At 44.1% G+C, this 21,198-nt stretch overlaps 1 protein-coding gene across 10 annotated transcripts in view; it reads left to right on the top strand.

Annotated features, from left to right (window-relative positions):
* The window catches only part of LOC143155171 (phosphatase and actin regulator 2), a 361,509-nt gene that overhangs the window by 331,224 nt on the left and 9,087 nt on the right, over nucleotides 1-21,198 (top strand). For 6 of the 10 annotated variants that reach the window (XM_076327604.1, XM_076327597.1, XM_076327605.1 and 3 more), the window contains 8 exons: nucleotides 5,950-6,183; nucleotides 6,575-6,824; nucleotides 9,250-9,282; nucleotides 12,347-12,492; nucleotides 16,094-16,250; nucleotides 19,157-19,212; nucleotides 19,328-19,431; nucleotides 19,952-20,124. In XM_076327604.1, the coding sequence (XP_076183719.1) occupies nucleotides 5,950-6,183; nucleotides 6,575-6,824; nucleotides 9,250-9,282; nucleotides 12,347-12,492; nucleotides 16,094-16,250; nucleotides 19,157-19,212; nucleotides 19,328-19,431; nucleotides 19,952-20,124 (1,153 nt within the window). Of the gene's footprint in view, nucleotides 1-5,949; nucleotides 6,184-6,574; nucleotides 6,825-9,249; nucleotides 9,283-12,346; nucleotides 12,493-16,093; nucleotides 16,251-19,156; nucleotides 19,213-19,327; nucleotides 19,432-19,951; nucleotides 20,125-20,968; nucleotides 21,027-21,198 lie in introns of all 10 variants that reach the window. The other 4 variants (XM_076327600.1, XM_076327599.1, XM_076327602.1 and 1 more) reach the window with 4 other exon arrangements.

Below are 21,198 nucleotides of genomic sequence, written 5' to 3'. Positions count from 1 at the left end.
AACGTCGAACATATACCGGAGAATCGTTTCAAGAGTAGTTTACATTTTCTATTTCTTTGTTTTTCTTTTTCTTTTTTAGTTTGATAAGTGAACGTCCAATCGATATTCGTTATTAAATAACAGTCGACCGAAGTTGCATCGACCTAAAATCAACTTTGATCGCAGAATCGACTTTATATTTTATTAAAAGAAACGCAAAATCGACCGTGAGAGAAACGTGTACTGTACGCGCCCGAGAAGATTGCATCTGGTGTTACAAGGGGTCCTGTTCGTTCAAGAGTAATCTCATCACGCGCGAACGTAACGAGTATCACACGTCTCGGCTGCCCCTTCAACGAATACAAACTCGCTATAACTCCAGATGCAATCTTCTCGCGCGCGTACACTAGCAAAAGTAGGTTATCGCGTTATTTTTCGAGAAAAATTGAAAGCACGATGCAGTCGCGTTTGCAATGTAACCCACAATCTCTCCGTTTATAAAATCGACATCGTATTTCGTTGACAAAAATCGTGGAAAACACGTACCCATGGATCATCGATAAATTTTCCGTGGAAATTCGAAAATACGATCCAGTCGTCAACCATACTCGTTCCAGACGCCCGAACGAATATTTCGTTCGATTAAGGGGTTTCAAAGAGTTCGCTAAATGAAACGAGTAGGATAAAAAAGACCAGCATCTCGATCTTCAACCAAAACCGGAAGTTTCCATCGATTTCGTGGAAAATTTTCTCAAGAAGGTAGCAGCGAAACGATAAACTTTCATGTCTCGTCGCAAATCGCCTTTAAAACTCCCGTTTACCTACCGAACTTCAAAGTTCGCTTTTATCTTCAACTTGTCCCTACCCACGTCGCTTTCGAATTTACTTTCCAAGAAAATCTTCCAACGTATACACAACCGCTATCGACCAACACGTTCATGGAAAACGTATCTCGCAGATTTTAAAGCCAACCGTAGAAAAACATTTCCTCCCCCTCATTTCCTCTACCTGTGCAAACCCTTCGAAAGATAGCGAGCGCGGCGACATGAAATTTCTCGCTCGATGACTCGATAAAGAAAATTTTTACCGTCCCATTCTCGTGGAATATTTAGTATGGACGATCTTTAACCGAACGTTTTCAACCGAAGAAAATCTCGCTTCCGATTTCAACGTGTCCATCGATGCAAAGAAATGCGTCTTATCCGAAATTTAATAGTACTCGAAGTGTACCTCGTTTAACGAACACTATCTTTAAGCGAGGGAGCTCCGATAAATCGTACTTCCATCACAGTTATCACTTCGATGGAAAACCTTTCTAAAAATTTAAGTACCATCCATGGAGTATCTTCCGACAAGTCCAAAATTTTCAATACAAAAAAATACTATCATTAAGCGAGGGTTCTTCTACAAATTGTAATTTCACGAATTTTCTCCAACAGGTCCAACTCGTTTCGAAAATTTGTATTCCATCCACAAGATATATACTCTCCGCCACCAAATTTAATAGTATTCAAAGTGTATCTCGTCTAACGAATACTATCTTTAAGCGAGGGAGCTCCGATAAATCATACTTCCAGCACAGTTATCACTTCGATGGAAAACTTTTCTAAAAATTTAAATACCATCCATGGAGTATCTTCCGACAAGTCCAAAACTTTCACTATAAAAAAATACTATCCTTCTTCTATCCTATTCTTCTACAAATTGTAATTTCACGAATTTTCACCAACAGGTGCAACCCCGTTTCGAAAATTTGTATTCCGTCCAGGAGGTATACACTCCCCGTCACGAAAGTTTTCACGAACCGAACTACGCTACGTCATCGTTCGTAGACCCTCGTTAACCCCCGCCAATAAAGGGGACAGGTTTCGGTGGAAACTGGCGCCTCGCGTCCCGACACCCGCCTAAAGGTGAAAACGTCCTCGAGCGAATGGCACCCTTCGTCGCGAGCACTTAGCCCGAAGCCTGTCGGGAACTCGTGACGCGCGAAAGACAGCGCGATAGCTCCTCTCCCCGTGGAAATAAGTTCGTAACAGGTTTTCGCTGCTACCTCCTCCGGCGTTACTTCGAAGAGACACGGAATTTCGAGGCCACCGTTGCCCTCCGGTTCTCCCTTTAATCACCCCAAGACCTTCCATCCAACCCCTCGCGGCCCCTTTCATCCCCCGGATCCTCTTTCGCGGAAGCGTCGTTTGTTCTTACCAACCCTCCTCCCCTACCACCCCCTGAATCTCGTTCGATCACTCTCAAAGCCTTGGGTTAGTTCCCGGCAAAATTGCATCATTTAGAGAACACGATCGGAAGCTCGAAGAACGAGACGCGAGGATCGCGAGATCCTGGGAAAAAAAGAAGTCCCTCTGGACACGTGTTGGGTATGGTTGGTCCAAAGGGGTGGGGGGTGTTCTTTTTCCTCGTGGAACGATACAACCCTTTACAGTTTCGCGAACGCCTCGAGACCATACCCATCGTATTCGTCTCGAACGTGACCAGGTTGAGAGTTCTCCTCGAGGATGTACGAGCGCGATGGAAACGTGTTACGTGGCGAACATTTAGTTACATCGTGGCTGCATTTCGTACCGTTTCTTCGACGTCGTGAATCTCCCATCGCTGGCCACAGCTGCGGAGACTGCCTCTGGATGGAATTCGAATTTCCAGGAACGGTTCTTCTTTTATTACTGGACAGGATCCCGTGTTACGTAAGACGCGTTTCTCGAAGAACAACGCGCTCGGATTATTCTTTCTAGCGAGACTTGCGTCGAGTCGAACGAAACTCGAGTGTCGAAGCTCGAGACAAATTTACGCTTTGCTCGTTTTAACGTGCTTCGTGGTTCTATTCGACGAAATGTATATTCGTTGACGCGTAATATATCGTACAATAAGTAGAAGAAAATTGGAGAGTTGGAAATTTGGAAAAATATATAATGAATCGAAAACTTGGAGTAGAATTTTTTTCACAGGAGTCTTCGTTTTCGAGAAGATTAACTTTGAAAATTCTCGAGGCACGTCGTGTAACGATCTTCGTTAAAGTCACCGAGGATTCTTCTTATAAAAATGAATCGAAAATGTAGAAGAGAATTTTTTCACAGGAGTTTTCGTTTAGGAGAAAATCGGCTCGAGAAAATGTTGGACCGAAAGACAGTAACGTGTAGAAGAAAATGGAGGTAATACCATCGTCGGTATTTGCTGCAAATTCCAAGTTCGTCAACGCGTGTACAAGAAACCATGCATAATTTCGAGCAGAAACCGAACGAGGGCGTCTTTTTACGACTCGGTGTCGCGTAGTACAAGTTCGAGGGAAATTTACAGCCCGCCTCTCCCGGAAGTATAAATTCTTATTTATAGATCTCCTACTCCGCGTAGTTTCGATCGCGAGGTGTACGAGCTAGAATGGCGATAAGCGGTTCCGCGATCGATTTTAACAGCCCCGACGAGTTGGAAATTGGTTCACGGTCCACGGGACCGTTCAACGCTGCGAAACGCGTGGAATTCGAACCATCCAGCCGAAACTATTCTCGAAGTTCCTTAGTCAGCGAAATTTCGGACGGTGGCGTGCGGTGTGGTGTCGCCGAGTTGTTCGTACAGAGTTGTTTCGAAATTCCGCGTTTCGTTTCGTCTCGGCTGGGAAACGAGAATTTCCATCGATGGGCGCCGAAATTATCCCGGGACCTTCGCTCCACCCTTCGTTGTCCCGACACGCGGAAGAAAATATAAAAAAAAAGAAACAAATTCGAGCCGGGGCGATCGTTTTGCATTTCAAGCAATCGTTTCAACCCCTCGTCGCATGGAAAATTCGCGAGGCGCACGAATTATTAAACGCGGCTCGCCTCTTTCTCTCTAAACGCGGACGAGAAATTTTTTAAAGCACGAAACATCTGGGTATTGTTTCTTTTTTTTCTTTTCCTACGAAATGACACAAATTCGAAACTCGTTTACGAAAATTCAACGCGGTTACGTACCGCAACGGAAAGTTTCCATCGAAGCGAAGATTTAGCCTCGAAGAAATCTGCCAAAATTCACGATTTTTGAGCTGGCTAGAGATACAGTTTGATAATTGTTTTAAATAAATTGTTCCAAAGGTGGGAGAACGACGAAAGATTTTAATTAAAGAGCCGAGCAATTCTGTGGTTGAAAATGTAATTACAAACCTCCCATTTACGACCAGATTCCAGAAACAGAATCTTCCACGATGTAGATTTCATTTTATTCGAAAATGGAAACAATTACCAGCGGTGCTCTACACCTGCCATTGTCGCGAACTGGTTTAGAATTTATTTCATCCAACTGGGATAATTTTTTGAATTGATAATTATTCGAGATTTGTCCGTGTAAATATACGCTCAACAGCCTACAAGAACGAGTAAATATTTTGCTCCGTTAATTCAACGAACAAAAATTCATCAATAGACACGAATGTACCGCGTTACGATCCGAAGGCGAATAAACGTAATGGACCTCGTGGGATGCCAACGAAGCACGAAAGAATTTCAATTTAAAAGCGGAATCTCGATTTCTACGAGGAATCTCTGCATCATCGCGAAAATATTACACCGTTACGCAATTTCCGTGTTGTAACGTCGCGGCGTTCATTTATTATGCTTTGCGCGGGCACACCGTGTCGCGTGACAAATGAACCGCGACAGGAATGATACTCCGCGATGATAATAAGAAAAAAAAAAAAGGCGGGGAAAAAGGGAAACAAAAATCGTGAAAGAGACACTCACGTCACGAGGAAATCCGTCCACGGGACGAACTTCCAGAACGGAATTTCGTAATTCGTCACGCTGTGCATACCTGCCAAGCTTCCCGCCAGCTATACCACCTCCGATGAATCACCTTTCCCGAAAACGATTGGCACGCGTTTCTTTTCCGCCAAAGTCCCCGGCTTCTATGAATAACACTGTCCACCGATTGTGACATTCTCGGCGAAGTATTAAATTCCTGCGATCTCGCGTCAGGTGCACACCACGTACGAAAATACTCGTGGCGTGTACATTGTTGTTTCGCTGCGACGGGACGTGTACTGAGAGCAACTGTAAAGAACGCTGACAACCGTTTCGTCTCGTGTGAATTGTATTTTCGTCGTAAGGAGTTCATAAATTCTATTTCCACGATAATAAGGTTATCGTTGGTTTCTTCTCGAATGAAAAATCGTGAACAATAATTAGATAACTTTTGTCAAAAATTCTCTATTCTTCGGTCCTCGAACGATTAGAAAGCGAAAAAATTTCATTCGATTGTGAACGAAGTAATCTTCGTTGCGCGGTACCATCGTTCCTTGAATATGCACAGGGTGTTTCGATGCAGGGGATGAATCTACGTATAAAAACGAATGGAAAACGTGTTATGGAATTTTTTCGTAGGAATCTTCGTTTTGGAGAAAATCGTATTCGAAGGAGCGTCCGGTGCGCGGGCAGACCGCTACGATTTGGCTGACGCGTCTGTCCATGGCTCACTGTTTCTACTTGTGTCGGTGCTTGTAAACATTAACGATGGCACGGTCTGTTTTCCGTCGATCTCGCTACGATCAATTGAAACAAATAGCACTGTGCCACCGTCAATGTTTGCATATACAAACACGAGTAGAAATAGTGAGCAACAGACAGACGCGTTAGTCAAGTTGCACGGAACAACACGCGCGCTGAAGTTTCGCGATCGATTTCCTCGAAAACGAAACATCGGACGAAAAAATGTTATTCCGCGTTCTCGATTCATTTTTGCTCGTGGAACGATCCCTCGCTTTGTTGTAGAAGAATAATTTGGAACAAGGGAGTTTTGCGAGGTAAGGTGATGAGATGATTTTGGAAAAGAAAATGTGTCGAGGTTTCGAAAAAGAATTCTCCCATTTGAAAATGAAAAAAGCGCGTATTCGATCGGGACAACGACGTTGTATTTCGTTCGCTGTAGAAACGAGTAGCCACGCGTGAACGAGTGAAATGAAAATTCACGCGGCCTCTTTTCGTTTGTTTTCAGTGGACAAGGGGGTCCTGGAGCAAAGCGGCGAGAACCAGCAGGTAATCGAGTGGTGCTTCCCCCTCCCGTCTCAAAATACAATGATGCTGTCGGAGCTTCCGGAACCGCCGATCCCGTTAAGCGAGATCGGACCGATTCCGCCTCCGCCGATGTTCAGCTCTTCGAGTCCCACTCTGTTGTTGGCCAAACAGCGGCAAACACGGAACCTGTTATCGTCGGATTACGAGGACGAAGGTACACGCATACGTACACACGCGTATATATTTTCACGGATTATAATTAGATTTAATCGCGCGAATCGCGACGAGACGAAATCGAGCGTAAAGGGAGGATAGGAGAACTGAATACGTTGTTTGATCGCGTTACAAAGCGTCGAGAATAATTTTCATTCGATAATTCACGTCTCGTTTCTTGAATACGTTCGCACGTATTCGTTAAAAAATAGAATTACGAAATGAAAAAAATTCCACGCTCACGATTACCAATTGTCGACTCTCGATATCGTACCGACTCGAGATCAACGGACGATAAAGTTTCTAAATTCTTTCACGAATAAAAGATTGTCCAACCTTGTCTCGAATATCGTTATCCCGATAAACGACTAAACGTTCTCCGTGTGCCGCAGAAGATGAAGAGGACTTCGACGGGGAGGAGGAGGACAACATGTACGTGGTCAGGATGTCTCAACCGGATCCGGCAATCGACACCTCGAGGGTCGAGGAGATACCCGCGAAGGAGCCCAAGTTTCACGCGGTGCCGCTGAAGAGCGTGCTGAAGAAGAGGGGCTCCGGAAGCGGTCCTGGAACGCCACAGAACACTCCCACGCAGGAGAACAGGCCGTTGACCCTGCGCCAAGAGCTGTACGCCAACATCAAGTTAGTGCGATTCCAAGCGATTCCACGACGAGGAGACACGTCCTCCAACGTACATTCGTTCGCGAAAGACTCGACGGCCCGGAGAACCGTGCCTCGATTTTACCAAACAACGCGACCAACGATACAGGGTCTTCGATAACTGGTGTTACGAGCGACAGTATCTTTCTACGTGAGGAAATCGATCGATAATATAGAATAAAATGTTTGCACTCGAGTCCTGGTTCTCGAGAAAAATCACGTTCAATATACGAGTACTCGTCCAAAGTGTCTGTTCATCGCTCACCGATTCTACTTGAGTTGTTCGCGAGTAACGATACGGTATTGTCCGTTTCAACTGGTTGTAATCGGAGAACGTAAGACCATATCGATTGAAAGTAGATAATTAAGCGATGCTCGATAGAACCAAGCGTGAGTAGAAATAAATAATGAACGCACGCGACAGTCGATCTCACGCGTGCCCGAGCAATTTTCAAAATTCATTTTCTCGAGAACGAAGGCGCGTATGACAAAATTTCATTCTACGTTTTCGATGTAGTTTCTCACGTAGAACCAGTTGTCGTGTCACTCACAACCTTGTTGTCGAGCATTCTGTGTACGGGGAGATGTTTGGACGAGAATCGAATCTTTAGTTCGGACCGCCCACGAGTCTTTCTCGTGACACCAAGATTCGTCGAGAAACTCGGGCCTCCTTCAAGGTTCGAGGGCGTTTGGTGGCCCAAACCGAGACAATTTGCCACGTTTCGTTCGATTTCGTTTTCATTCGAACACACCCGAGTGGCTCTCAGACGCTTTTAACGGCTGACGATAAAAGGCCTCGCAACACCGGCTGCTGCGAGTTTAATTAAGGGATGGGGGAGGGAGACTTTAATGGAAACGTCTCGAAACCCTGGAGAGCGCCCGACTCGTCTGGAACATCGTTCTTCACCTTCTGGCCTTGTCATTTCTTTCACGCGAGCATGCACACCGCGTTCTACCCTCGCATTATTCTATTCTCGAGCCCCGTCGATCATTTTATTCGCACGAAAACAGGCAGCATCGCGCTCGTTTCGGTTCACTCGCGACCGAGTGTCTTTGGACTGGACTGGTTTCATCGAGAAATTTTTCGCGAGTGCGTGTCTCGGGACGTTGAGTTCCAGCCAGGACTTGGGGAGACATCGAGCCTTTTTCGTATTCGAGTGTTCGAGCACTTCGACGATTCGAATATATTTCACTGGTAGATTGCGAGTCGAATATAATTGGAATACTCGACTATTCGAGCACCGTTCAAATTTAATTAGAACGCTTGAACGTAATTCGAATCCAAGTGGAACGCTCGACGATTCGAATGTAATTTGAATATACAAGGAATACTTGACTATTCAAATAGTATTCGAGAAATTGTTCAACGATCGAGTATACGTATATAGGTAATATTTGAACAACGTTACGCGGATTCCTGTTAAGTGTCATAGTTTTCTTTCCGAACTGTATTGTCTAAGATATTTCGATTTTAGACTAACGATATTCGAATACTCGAATATTCGACCAATAACATTCGAATACTCAACTATTCCAATAACGATATTCGGTTAACGTACTCATAAAGCACTGGAATATCAAATTAGTCGAGCACTCTCAATCTGGCGGTATATTGTCGAGCGAATCGACCTCGCGCACTTTTGTTTCAACGCGCAGCGAGTGGTCCATTGATAGATGATTAGAGGTTTATTGTTCGTTTCGATCCTTTCACCAAGAATGATTATAATTTTCCTGGTTTGCTTGTGAAGGTTAAACAAAACGTATTATCTAAACTTTACTGTATTAACTCGGGCCACGTGGAGGTAAAATTTATAAAACCTTTTCCATCGAAAATTCTATCGAGTGAAAATTCTTACATCGTTACCTCGGAATAAATTTCCTATCGTAGTTACGTAGTTCAATTTCCACTTACGATTCGACTACCGTTTCCTTCAATTTATAAAATCTTTTCCATCAAAAAATTCTTACATCGTTATCTCGGAATAAATTTCTTACCGTAGTTACATAGTTCAATTTCCACTTACAATTCGACTACTATTTCCTCGAAGATGTAGACGGTGTTCGTTGAAATTTTAATGAAAATCGTGACTCATCGTTATCTCCGTGGTTCTCACTCAGTCTCTCGGCACTTTGAATATACAATTACTTCCGCGAGTGGTTTCGGAAGATCACGAGTTTGTTATTTCGCACCGTACGCGCGTGCACGCTCATAGGAAAAGGACGAGGAGAAGGAGGAGGTTTCCGTAATCCTAGAAAGCGAGAAAAACCAACAGTCGAGCGAGACTCGATATCGAAGGAATCGAGAACGATGCTCCGGAGGATGAGGCGAATCCCACACGCAAACCGCGCCTCCATTAACATGTATCAGTCACTAGTAAAGCATCGTATTTTTCTTATGCTTAACCAGAAAGCCACCGTTGAGGCCTAGGATGAGAATATGGTAATTGGGCATTGGTCTAACTAAGCATGTACGAACCAATATGGTATAAAATTGTACATATATATATATCGACATATATATATAAACATATATATGTATAATATTATAAATATTTGTCTTATCCACGGCGGTTGATCGCAGAGAACCAACCAGTATTTCTAGTCTCTCTGTCTTTCTGTCTCTTTTTCTCTCTCTTTGACTCTATTTCCCTCTCTGTTTCATTTTTCACCCCTGTTATCGATCTTTTGTCTCTTCCTTTCTCTCTCTTTTTCGTCTCTTCCTTCCTTTTTCTCTCTTACTCATTCCCTCTATATATATCTATTATATATATCTATCTAAATATCTATCTATCTATTTATACATTTATCTTACTATCTATCTATCTATCTATCTATATATCTTACTATCTATCTATCTATTTATTTATCTATCTATCTATCTATCTATTTATTTATCTATCTATTTATTTATCTATCTATCTATATATCTATCTTACTATCTATCTATCTTTTGATCTATCTGTCTATTTATTTATCTATCTATCTATATATCTATCTTACTATCTATCTATCTATTCAACTATCTATCTATCTATCTAACTATCTATCTATCTCTCTTTCTCTCTGTGTCAGCGTCACGAGCGCCGTGAGCATGGTAAAACTTGCGACTTTAAGCATGAGAAAACCTTAGGGAAACCCATTGTAAACTGTCGCCTACGCTTCACACGTTTCATTATTATCGACGCATAGCGCGTACGAGAACCTCGAACCATCGATCGACGAGAACGAGGATCTCGGGATCTACGCTTCGGCCACGGATCGAGCCACACGAGTCCATCCGGCTCGATTCGTACCGACGCGATAAATCCAGCAAACACGTCAGGGACCCCTGACGTCCTTTTTTCTTTTTTTTTTTTTTTTTTTCGTTCTTTTTTCTGTTCTTTCTTCGGTCGTTTTTCTTTTCTTTTTTTATCCCTGTGTTTCGTTGCCGCGACTTCGACGCTTTTAAGCTCGTTCGCTTCATCGACTTGGAAACTTAAAGCGCATACGGGGACAGCATACATACTTTCAGGATCATTCGAGGGGTCTCTTTTTACCCGAGGTCCGATTGTTCGATGGAATGCGCGATTGTACGATCTTTGATGTAACGTCACGAAGGAATAATGTTTGTCAGTTTCGATCGATCTATGCACGAACCGTTTTTAACTCTTTCATGGTGATTTGAGCACGACATTGTTGCACCTTGTCTTTTCGAAAATTTCAAACTATATTAATCCAATATCAATCTTTTTCGATTTATAAAATATTTTATCTACATTGTACCACCACTGGAGAGAGTCTACCGATTTCGTCACCCACTCGTCCAAGCAGTTGATTAGATAAATTCTAATCTTCAACTGTTTCAACCTTTCAATTATTACAATATTCGAAAATCCTTTTACTCAGTTTCTGTTACTACATTACTCTGTCTTGTGTCCACTATTTTGTCTCAACCCTTTGATCTGTTCTTAAAATATCGATGTTTTTGTGTGTTTTAATCCTCACCGATTTCAAGCTACGAACGTCCATCGATAAGTTACGATCGACGCGAACGAAAATAACGAGAGCCTTAAAACTGGATCATCCCCTTGAGAAACTACGTTTCGACAAAAAAAAAAACCTTCCAAGCGTACAAAACCCCAGGTTCCGATCCATCCAACGGTAACGCGTACCAGTGACGTCAACCTGTTCGGTAGTCTATCTATGTCCCCTCAAAAAGAAACGAAAAAAAAAAAGAAATGGTAACAGAAACAAACGAATCGAGTGACATTAGTTCCCAGATATTCGAACGATCGTTCGTTCTCTCTCTTTCTTTCTCTCTCTCTCTCCGCGGAACGGAATTACAAACAGAGAAGAAAAAAAACGGAGCGTCGCCGGGTGTCAACGCGAATGGAAAAATGAATGCACGTCGCGAAGGGAACGGTTATCTGCGTCGACGTCGTTTGATAACGCGTTTCGAAACGGACGACGTCGGTGTCCGTTTCAGGGCCCCGGCAAGTTGCTTCTGTTATCTTCATCGACGTCACACACTGTGCATTCTCCACCACCTCCACCACCCCCCACCCCCTGTCACTGGCGTTGTTTCATCCCCTCCATGTGCATCTCGTACTTGAAACGTCGTAGAGTAGAACATTGATTCGAGTAGCGTCGACACAACGTTACCGTACGAGCTGTCCGAGATCGCGGATTTCGAGATCCTCGAACAGCTCCGATCGCTACAGTCGGGACAGAATCGACTGGTCGAAATTATCCACGATCTACTGGAGGAACTTGGAGAGAATGCATCTGCATTTCCATGCAGAATTTTCTAAACGGGTTATTTCCATACTGGGGATCTCGTACGACGATATCTACCACGATAAAGTCTCCATAGTTGGTAATCAACGAACTACTCCACAGATGGCAGTTACCCCCACTCCACTATTCCCCCACTCCGCGAGAAGTTTACCTCTAGTCAGCAGTGCAATCAGATAGTCGACTACTTTTATCGGAGCGCTTTCAGTATGTAAAGTGTCTCCTACCTGTTCCGTTGTTGACACTCGGGAGAAGTACTGGCTTGACTTGTCAACGGGCGAGCACTTGAAAGATCCTACGTACCAATCGAGCCATCCAATTTTTGTTAACTGTATTATTCTCGTAGCAAACTTAAATTAGAAACAATATCGACGGAATTGAAACGTGTCGTAAAACGTAACTTCTTGACCAGGGTTTTTAAAATGCATTGTACGATACAGAAGTCGACACTTGAAAACTTTTCAATTGTATCAGAGTAGGAACAAAAGGCCCCCTATTTTTTGGGCCCAACTATGGAGACTTTACCATAATGTACGTTTTTTAAATGTAAGGAAATTTCCGTTGCATAGCGATGCAGAGACATTCCTCGTAGCTCCGCGCGGTATCTGACGTCACGCGTTCTCTGTCGCGTGTGGCGCGATGGTGGGGGGCGTCCTTGAGCGGCCAGTTTATTCCGCCTCGACGTCGCGTTAGAAATCCTACTGACGTTTTCCCTACGGCGCTTCTTTCAGCAGTCGACCGGTGAGATTCGGCCTCGCCCTACCCTGCACCCTGGAGAACAAGGAGAACGCGAGGCCGTACGTGATCAGAGAGGACGTCGATGGCGACTCGGGAGACGGACAGGTACTTTACAGGGACGACTACGACGACGAGAAAAGTGAGTATATACACACGTCTCTATCTCCACGAGGTTCTCCTCGTCTTCCACGCTCGCTTAATACGGGATGAAAATATATTCCAATCATTTCCTAATTATATGCGGAGGTGTAACGTTTAATTTGACGCCCCAACCACCCGGCAGTAATCATGTACCAAATCAAACGTAATATTTGATTCACCCTGAAATGGAACTTAATTAACTCGAGCTTCGTTACGTTCTCAATTATATTTGCATAATAAATGTAACGGTAAACGTAGAATTGAACACGGAACACGTTGTTTCGCGAGTATTATATTTAAAACCAAACGTTGTTCTCTATTGTTTTCTTTCGTCCCTTTTTCTTCCGTAAGTATACGAACACTTTCGGCGTTTCTGTCGCGTGAATCTATGAAAATTTCATTTATTTCGGGATCATTAAATTTTCCACGTGATGCAACTGACCGATGCGTGGTCTCGCAAAATTGTTAAAAGCAATTATTGATTTTCCAGTTCGTTCGCGGATCGAATAACGACCGAACCGTGGGAGGCTCCACGCGCGAGTTTTTAATTGGGAATAGTATTACTTTCTACGCGGAGATCTTTCTCGACCGGGAAATGAGAAACGGGGGAAATATTTTATCCGCGGAACGGTGGGGAGGTTTCGATAACAGGGTAATGTTGCGTGGACGATGTTTCTGTCATTCGTTGTCCTAAATCGACCCGAGAGGAAACGTCGAGACGAAAATACCTTTGGACATTGTTTCGCGGCGACGACGGTAAGAACTTTCCGCAATGAACGCGTTCAAGGCTGGTCGAGCTTAACGAAAAATATAGTACGTGCTCGATGGGTACGATCGCACCCTCTCGTCATTTTTCTTCTGGTTTTCTTGCCTCCGAAACGAATTACATACACGATGCACAGCTGTCGGTGTCGCTGTTGCTAATTGGAATTTCTTCTCCGTTGTTCTTTCTCGACGTAATCGTCGACAATTAATTCCAGCGATTCGAGAACCTGTTAACGATTTTTTTTTTTAATTGCCTTCTTAAAGAATTCGTTACGAGACAATATTCTTCTCCTCGAGGATTTCGTATCGCGTTTCTCTGCTCGAGAATCGTTCCTGCGGGATTCTTAACGTTATACTTTAATTAGGATCAGGTGGATGTTTCCGAGAGTATTAAAAAGAATTCTAAACGCGTGTGAAACGTAAACACTGGTTTCACTCGAGAACCTCGATACACTCGCACAGAACGACACGGTAATACTGCGAGTACCGCAATTGCGTGTTCAAAAATAAAGAAACAATTGTACCGAACGCCCAAGGCCATCCGAGGGTTATCCCCTCCGCGATGCAAAAGTGAAAGTCACGCCTTGCACGTGTCAAAGTGGAGGGAGTGGCCTTGGTCTTTAAACCGTAACGATCAGACGCCAATTCATTCCGTACCCAACACTCTCGACGAGACTGTAAATTTTTGATTACACCATGGATGAAAATTTTGCACACAAATTCTATATATAGCTGCTAACCAACGATAAAAGAGAGTGACGAATTATAATTTGTTTCCACCGATTGAATTCGATTCTTTACTTTCGGGCCACGAAGCACAACGCTAACTTTCAAATAATAATTTTTTAATCGCGTTCTACGCGATTTGGTTAAAATTTTTCCCCGATATTTCGTCAGAGAGAATTTTTCACACTAGTCAGGTCCTTCCCGCGGCGGGATTCAAAGCGCGAAGGGACCTCCCGAAAACAAGCTTCTTTGCCAAAGACCTCAGAGTCAACATTCGTAGACCGTACTAATTATACGCGCGTCGAGATACGTTTATTCGCGTATACAGACGCACGATCGCGCAAACACCTCGAAGGTTATATTAATCCCCGAAGATAGCTGGCAAGTGGCTCAGTGTGTTTCTGGCCGTTGTTTTTGCCTACGGCTTTCCACGAACTGTACGGCGTGTCTCGATGCGCCGCGAGTCGAAGAATTCGGATTGAAATTTTCTCGAGAGAGAGAGAGAGCAAGAGAGAGAAAGAGAAAGAGAGAGATAAAAGAAAAAAAAATTCCGCGAAAGTAAGCGAGGTGTTCGCGAAATTTTCCTCGAAATACTCGGCTCCTCGTTTCTCCACGGTTCGTGGAAGGTCTCGGTGCTTGGCGAGAATTCGATCGCGAAAACTCGGAAAGGAGATCGAAAGTTTGAAATTCCATCGAACGAAAGATCGCTCGGTGTGGTTCACCGGAAGGAGAGAGGGTAATTTTGGAGTCAGTCGTCCGTCAACGGTAGGAGTCCACGGAGCGATGACACCATGCTGTCAATTTGGACCGCGTCGACCCTGTCGATCGCTTGTGCCTCGATCGAGCCCTTCAGAAACGAGCCGCCATTGCGTCGTAGCAACAGCTGCTCCTCGCTGGTCGATGGTAAATTCGCGCTCAAAATAGAACGAAACGATTATTGCGTGCTTCGTTCGTCGATAATAGCGGCTTCTATTTGGAGTGGTCCGAAAGTGTCAAACGTTCACGTGCAATAGCGATCGTCGGCGTTCAATAAGATCGAAGACACCGATTCTGACGGATCGTGGTAGCGATAGGTGTCTCGATCCGGTGTATCGAGACGCTCAGTGGGTGGATAATCTGGTTCGAATTACTCGTTGCAACGTTTATGAAGATTTATCGTAGCGGCGAGTTCGTAAAACAAACCGACGTATAAGAAACGAGAGGCTCGCAACGTGGTGGACGAAATCGTGCACGCAGTATAAAAATTTTCCGATCGTAACCGTTTCTAGGATGTTTCAATTCTGTGGCGCGCAAAAATGTAAGATCGAACACTGGAATCTTCCGAATGAAAATTACAAACCACGTACACGTATTGTTCGTTCATTGGTGTTATGTTTTCTTTACGGTACCCCTGGATCCACTCGTCTCCGATGTTTTTTCGCACCTCTGTGATAAAAATTCCAGCCCGAAATATCTTAGAAACTTTCGGTGCGTCTCGAGAAAGTGTGTTACCGAGAAAAAGAAACTAGGCGGGATAAGTTTAAGACGAAAGTCGAGCTCGAGTACGCGAATCGCGCGATCGATGGTACCCAATTCCCGTCACCGTTTCATTTCGCGTGTTTTCTCGATTCGATCCGGACACGTGACATCTCAGGAACTCGGTATCTCGGGAACGTTTCTCGCCGAAAGGGAAAATCGGTGGAATAAATTTACGAGACGAAATTAAGCTCTCGGGTGCGCGAGTCGTCTAATTAGCGGTCTCGTTCGTTCGCCATTTTATTTCGTCTTTGTTAACTCGATCCGCGTGCTCGAAATATTTCAGAAATTCGGTACCTCGAGGAAGTTTCTCGTCGGAAGGCAAGTTTCGGGGATAAATTCGAGACGTAGTCGAGACTCGGTATGCGAACCGTGTAATTGGTGATTCGATTTAGGTCGCCATTTTGTTTCGTGTTCGGTAAGTCGATGCGGACTCGAAATTTCGAAATTTAACAACTCGAGAAAGTGTGTTACCGCATGGGAAACTGGAGAATATGTATATATATAAATATAATATATATATTTTTGAGACGAAGTCGAGCGCGAGTATGTGAACGATGTAATTAGCGGTCTAATTGTTTGTCTAATTGCAGGCCGGTTGGCAGCAAAGATTGCGCGCAAGGAGTCGCTGTCGTTGAAGCTCGCCCTCAGGCCGGATAGGCAGGAGCTCATCAACAGGAACATCCTTCAGCTACAGACGGACAATGAGAGGCAGGAAACGAAGGAGGCAATTGGTGCCAAGCTCATCAGGTGAAAAGATTCTTCGTCATTTCTGCGTTTTTTTTTTTTTTTTTTTTTACCTTAACGGGACCAACGTTTCTGGACTCGAACAAAAGGGACCGACAAGGAACGTTTCGCAATCATGGAAATATCCCGATTTCCGCGAGACCGATCGTTGGGGGTTCGACGCGTTCCCCATCGATAATCGTGAAAAGAAATCGTCGTAAGGTTCGAAATTATCCGCGAAGGAAAAGTACATCGATCGTATATTGTACAGTTTATTTCAAAATATATGTTCCCCAGCGTTCTATTTTGAAACGGAACGCGTAGCTACATACATTTATCATTTAGGTGTATTCATCGGGCATGAATCGGTGCCATTTAATCTCGCGTGGAATAATTATTTCGCGGCGGTGTTACGCGTGCGCGGTTTTACAATTACAAAACGTAATCACGATGTCCGTATCTGGAGTAATTTCGTTCGTGAAATGTAGCGCGATGTAAATTTTACATTGCGCGACGGAAGTGCTCGCGATCGGTAAAAACGGATAACGTTACCGTACGTGCACCATTTTTCCACTAACGACGAATCGATCGATCTCTCGTCCCTGAAGTTCCAACGGTCCAGAAACGCGATCTACGCGCCCTTGAGAACACCGCGTCGTTGAAAATTTGCAAACGCTCGTTTTCCTGCAAAATAAACTCGCCGTTTCGATACTTAACCCCTCGTGTCCTCGATAATAGGATCGTCCATTCTTCGACGCGTCGAAACAGATACACTCTTGCTTGACAAAAGAAACGGGGGAACAGAAACGCGATCCATATATACTCCGGAGAACTACGTGACCGGGATTTATAACTCTTTCTTCGAGTATCTCGCGGTCGATCCTTCGAAAGAGAATTCCCACTCCCGAACCATCTGTTCGTAACTCCAAAAAATAAAATCGTCCGTTTCTCTGTTTAAAAGAAAATATACCGTAATACGAACTTGAGATTACCTCGCGAATTTGAGAACCAAGTAGACACGTTTCCTATCGAAAAATCGTTAAATATCGATATCTCGAAAGAAAAAATACCCGGTCACACCCATGTTCCCGTTCTCACGTGACCTCAAAAAATAAGATCGCCCGTTCTTCGATACGAGGAGCAAATATAGAACGGAAACACGATGATCCGCGCGTTGTCGAAATTCGAACGGTTGATGTTTCCGATTATTATTGCTTCGAGGAACGATCGCGCGACGAACGTCAACGTTTCGATGTAAAATTGAACTTGTACTTCTTTTGCTCGTCACGCGCGCCCCCGAGAAATAGGATCGTCCGTTCTTCGACGCGTCGAAACAAATTCATCCCGGTTGGAAGACGAACCTACCCCCTACCACCGTGCGCGTTATTAAAGCCCAGGCGTCCCTTAACGTCCCTGAAAATAAAATCGGGGAAACGATGGAGGGAAGCGTGCCTCGCATTATTCAAAGGAACACCCGGCCGCCATTGATCGCGGGCATTCAAGCGTCCGTTGAATCCTCGCGTATCTCGCGTGGCCGTGAATAGCGACGTTGCCTGGCCATAGAAACGCGAGAGCCTGAACTATTCGCGATATCGATTGCGAGCCCCGGCGAGTTACGTTCGCGCGAATCGATGCACTCGCACCGACTACGACCACCGAGAGAAACCGTCGGTGGCTCCTAAATTTAGCGATTCTACCGGGAACGCGAAGATTTCACATCCCATCTGGCCGTCTGCGGATTCCTCCGCGATCATGGTCACCGTTCGTGAATGGACTCGCTACCTCGAAGCGTCCTTGACGCCTCCGCCATTTTTTTACGCGAAAACAGAACCGCGATTCACGAGGCTGATCGATGTGTACCGTGTGGATCATCTTAGATATATAATATATATAATCGAGGGATCGAAAGGAAAGTAATTTTCTCATCGATCGAAGAGAACACCGGTCCAAATTTTCCTATCGATTTCCTATAATATATTTCATATAATATGTTTCCTATAATATAGTTCCTATAATATATTTCTTATAATATATACGATCGAGGGATCGAAAAGAAAGTAATTTTCTCATCGATCGAAGAGAACACCGGTCCAATTTTCCTATCGATCGAGTACAACAGAGGTATTCCTATAACGAGGTCAGCATTCGTTGGTGAACGATTGACCGAGTTCGCGGGGGAAATGTTCGTCGCGATCTCTCGTTACAAAATTATCAACATACCTGGAACGATTGTACAACGATGCGATCGTTAGATACGAATTGTTAAAGGTGGAACAGGAAATTGGTATAGATATTCGCGCGGAGATTCCAAGACGAGTGTAATTAGTACCGAGAACAGAGATTCGGAATCTTGGAATCTTGAGTTGTCGAATTTACTAGAATTTTCCCCGATAATTCTTTCGCGAAACACACCTAGCGAGAATAGTGTTTATATTTATACAACGAGTATTGTTGGCGGTTGTTCGAACTGTTAGTTGATTTTCTTATCGTTTTTTTTCTTTTTTTAACGGTAGAATATTTGTCCTCGAGAACTCTTTTATCTCGGTATTTGTCTCACGAAGAGTCTCAATCTTAGCCGTTTTATTTCCCTCGGACGATTCCTCAACACCCAGGTAAAAATAACTCCACGTACGTAGCTACGGTACTGCAATCTCGACTATTACTCCCAAGGGGTTAAACACGCTATTTCTTTCCCGTAGCTACGCTGAATCATTCATGAAATCAAGTTCCCTTGTCCCGCGCTACGACTCCTGTCTCGATCGGAGATTACACCGGATCGCGAGACGAACGATTGCCCCGTGTTGAATCGCTTGTTTACCTCGGCGGGGATTTTACAACCTCCCTTGACCGTTCGTGCTACTCGCCATCGGGAGTAAAAGCGGATTAAGATCGATAGACCGGCACTGATTCGCGTGGCATTGTTGTTGCAGGCGGCTGAGCATGCGGCCGACCCAGGAGGAGCTCGAGGAACGGAATATCTTGAAAAGTAAGCTTTCCATTCGATGAATCGCGTGCGAATCGTTACCGTACGCGATCGAAAAATATTACGAGCTTTGGCTACTCGGAGAGACGAATAAAAACGTGTTTGCACGTGTTCGCAGAGCAAAGTCCCGCCGAGGAGAAGAAGCAAAAGGAGGAGAAGAAGCGATACCTGCTGCGAAAGCTCAGCTTTCGACCGACCGTCGAGGAACTCAAGGAGAAAAAGGTACACCGGTTTGTTCACTGGACGATCGAAGGACGTACAGTGGCTCGCAAAAGTATTCCTACGATTCCGTTACGAGGGAATCTCCCTAACCTGCGAGTCGAATTTTTATAAAAATTTTCATGAAAATTTCCCCGCGTGTGAAGCACATTGAACCGCGCGATACGATACAATCTTTTCGTCGGCGTGAAAATTCCAATTTTGTTCATATCGTTTTTCCTCGCATTTTTTCACGTTAGAGCGATTGAACGTACCTGTACGATTTTTATAGAGAAAGTTTTGTTATATTTTGTAACGTTGAGTGGTGTTTGTAAAATCGAAGAGAGAATTCGTATTGATTCCGTACGGTGAGCTTGCAACGATTTTCGTTTTCTTCGCAAGTTTCCGATCGCGCGAGACGGAGCAAAAATTTCCAACGCGAAAGATGAACATCCTCGTAACAGAACGCACGAATAATTTCGTCGAGCGAACGTGAAGAACGAGGGCGAAGGGTCGTGACAATGATCACGTACGCGATTCGTAGATCATCAGGTTCAACGACTACATCGAAGTCACGCAGGCACACGACTACGATAGAAGGGCCGACAAACCTTGGACGCGGTTGACTCCCAAGGACAAGGCAGCCATTAGGAAGGAGTTGAACGAGTTTAAGAGTTCGGAGATGGCCGTTCATGAGGACAGCCGACACCTCACCAGGTACGCTCTCCAGCTGTGTCGCGAATGGAATTATCATTGGGACCGGATTGGCGTTTTCCGTGAATAGAGTCTGAGGGCTAGAGCGACGGGGAATTCGAAATTCGAGAACTTTGAAGCTACTCTTTAGGAGCTACGTTCCGTTCTGTTCACTTTTGCCGCGTGGTGTCCGAAAGTTCCAACTTGGACGTTGAATTTATTTTACTCGATGGAGAGAACTTTTAACCTTCGAACATGTTCTTCGCCAAGTAAAGTTTGCTCGAATTGATCGCACGGTATTTGTAATGTATAGCGAGAGTGGCCTTGAGAACTGTTTCGTTGTTGGTTAAAGAATCGAAGAGTTTTCGAAAGGTTTACTTTTCTACTTTTAATAGACTTACGGTTCAAACGGAGAGCGCGAGAAATTAGGGTGCAATTATAGGGGTAAGAGGGATTGGTTACCTTGTACTAAATATAGAGCAGAAGAAATTAAGAAATATAGAGAGTTTTCTAAATAAAATGGTACATAGATGTTTACACCTTTGGAACGGAGTAGAATGTATTACGATTATTTTAAAGTGATCCTTTAAAGCGTAAAATAATTACGATAATTGCAAATTGTAATTGAATAACGAATTCGCAATATTCATTGCTTGGCGGACAACGTGTTGAGGACTTACCCTAACGGATAATATTCGGGCCACGTTTATTAACCCTCTGGAGACGGAGCACTCTCGAATACGATTATCGATATGGACGAAGTTATTAACGTCTTACAAATTTCTTTCAATTCGATGTAATTGTATTACACACGCACACAGATAGGAGTAATTCTTATTGATTTCATTGCGTACATTACATGTTACAGTTTTCTATGAAACGGTATCTTTCGATCACCAATACGAAGAGCTGGTTTCCACCTGCAGGTATCGCAACGATAACCAGACTCCGGTCTTCCTCCCTTAATTTTTCGATTTTTAACAAATTATTTACTTTCGTCCCCTTCGTTTTAACGAGTTCTACGTAGTTTTCGACCAAACCTCTGTTTCCACCACCAGAAGTAGATAGATCTGTTACGAGACGCGATAGCTCCCCCCT

Source organism: Ptiloglossa arizonensis, chromosome 2 (assembly GCF_051014685.1).
Source record: "Ptiloglossa arizonensis isolate GNS036 chromosome 2, iyPtiAriz1_principal, whole genome shotgun sequence".
NCBI classification, from domain to species: Eukaryota; Metazoa; Arthropoda; class Insecta; order Hymenoptera; family Colletidae; genus Ptiloglossa; species Ptiloglossa arizonensis.
The sequence above is the reverse complement of the archived record's forward strand: the minus strand, read 5'-3'. Positions and strand labels throughout refer to the sequence as shown.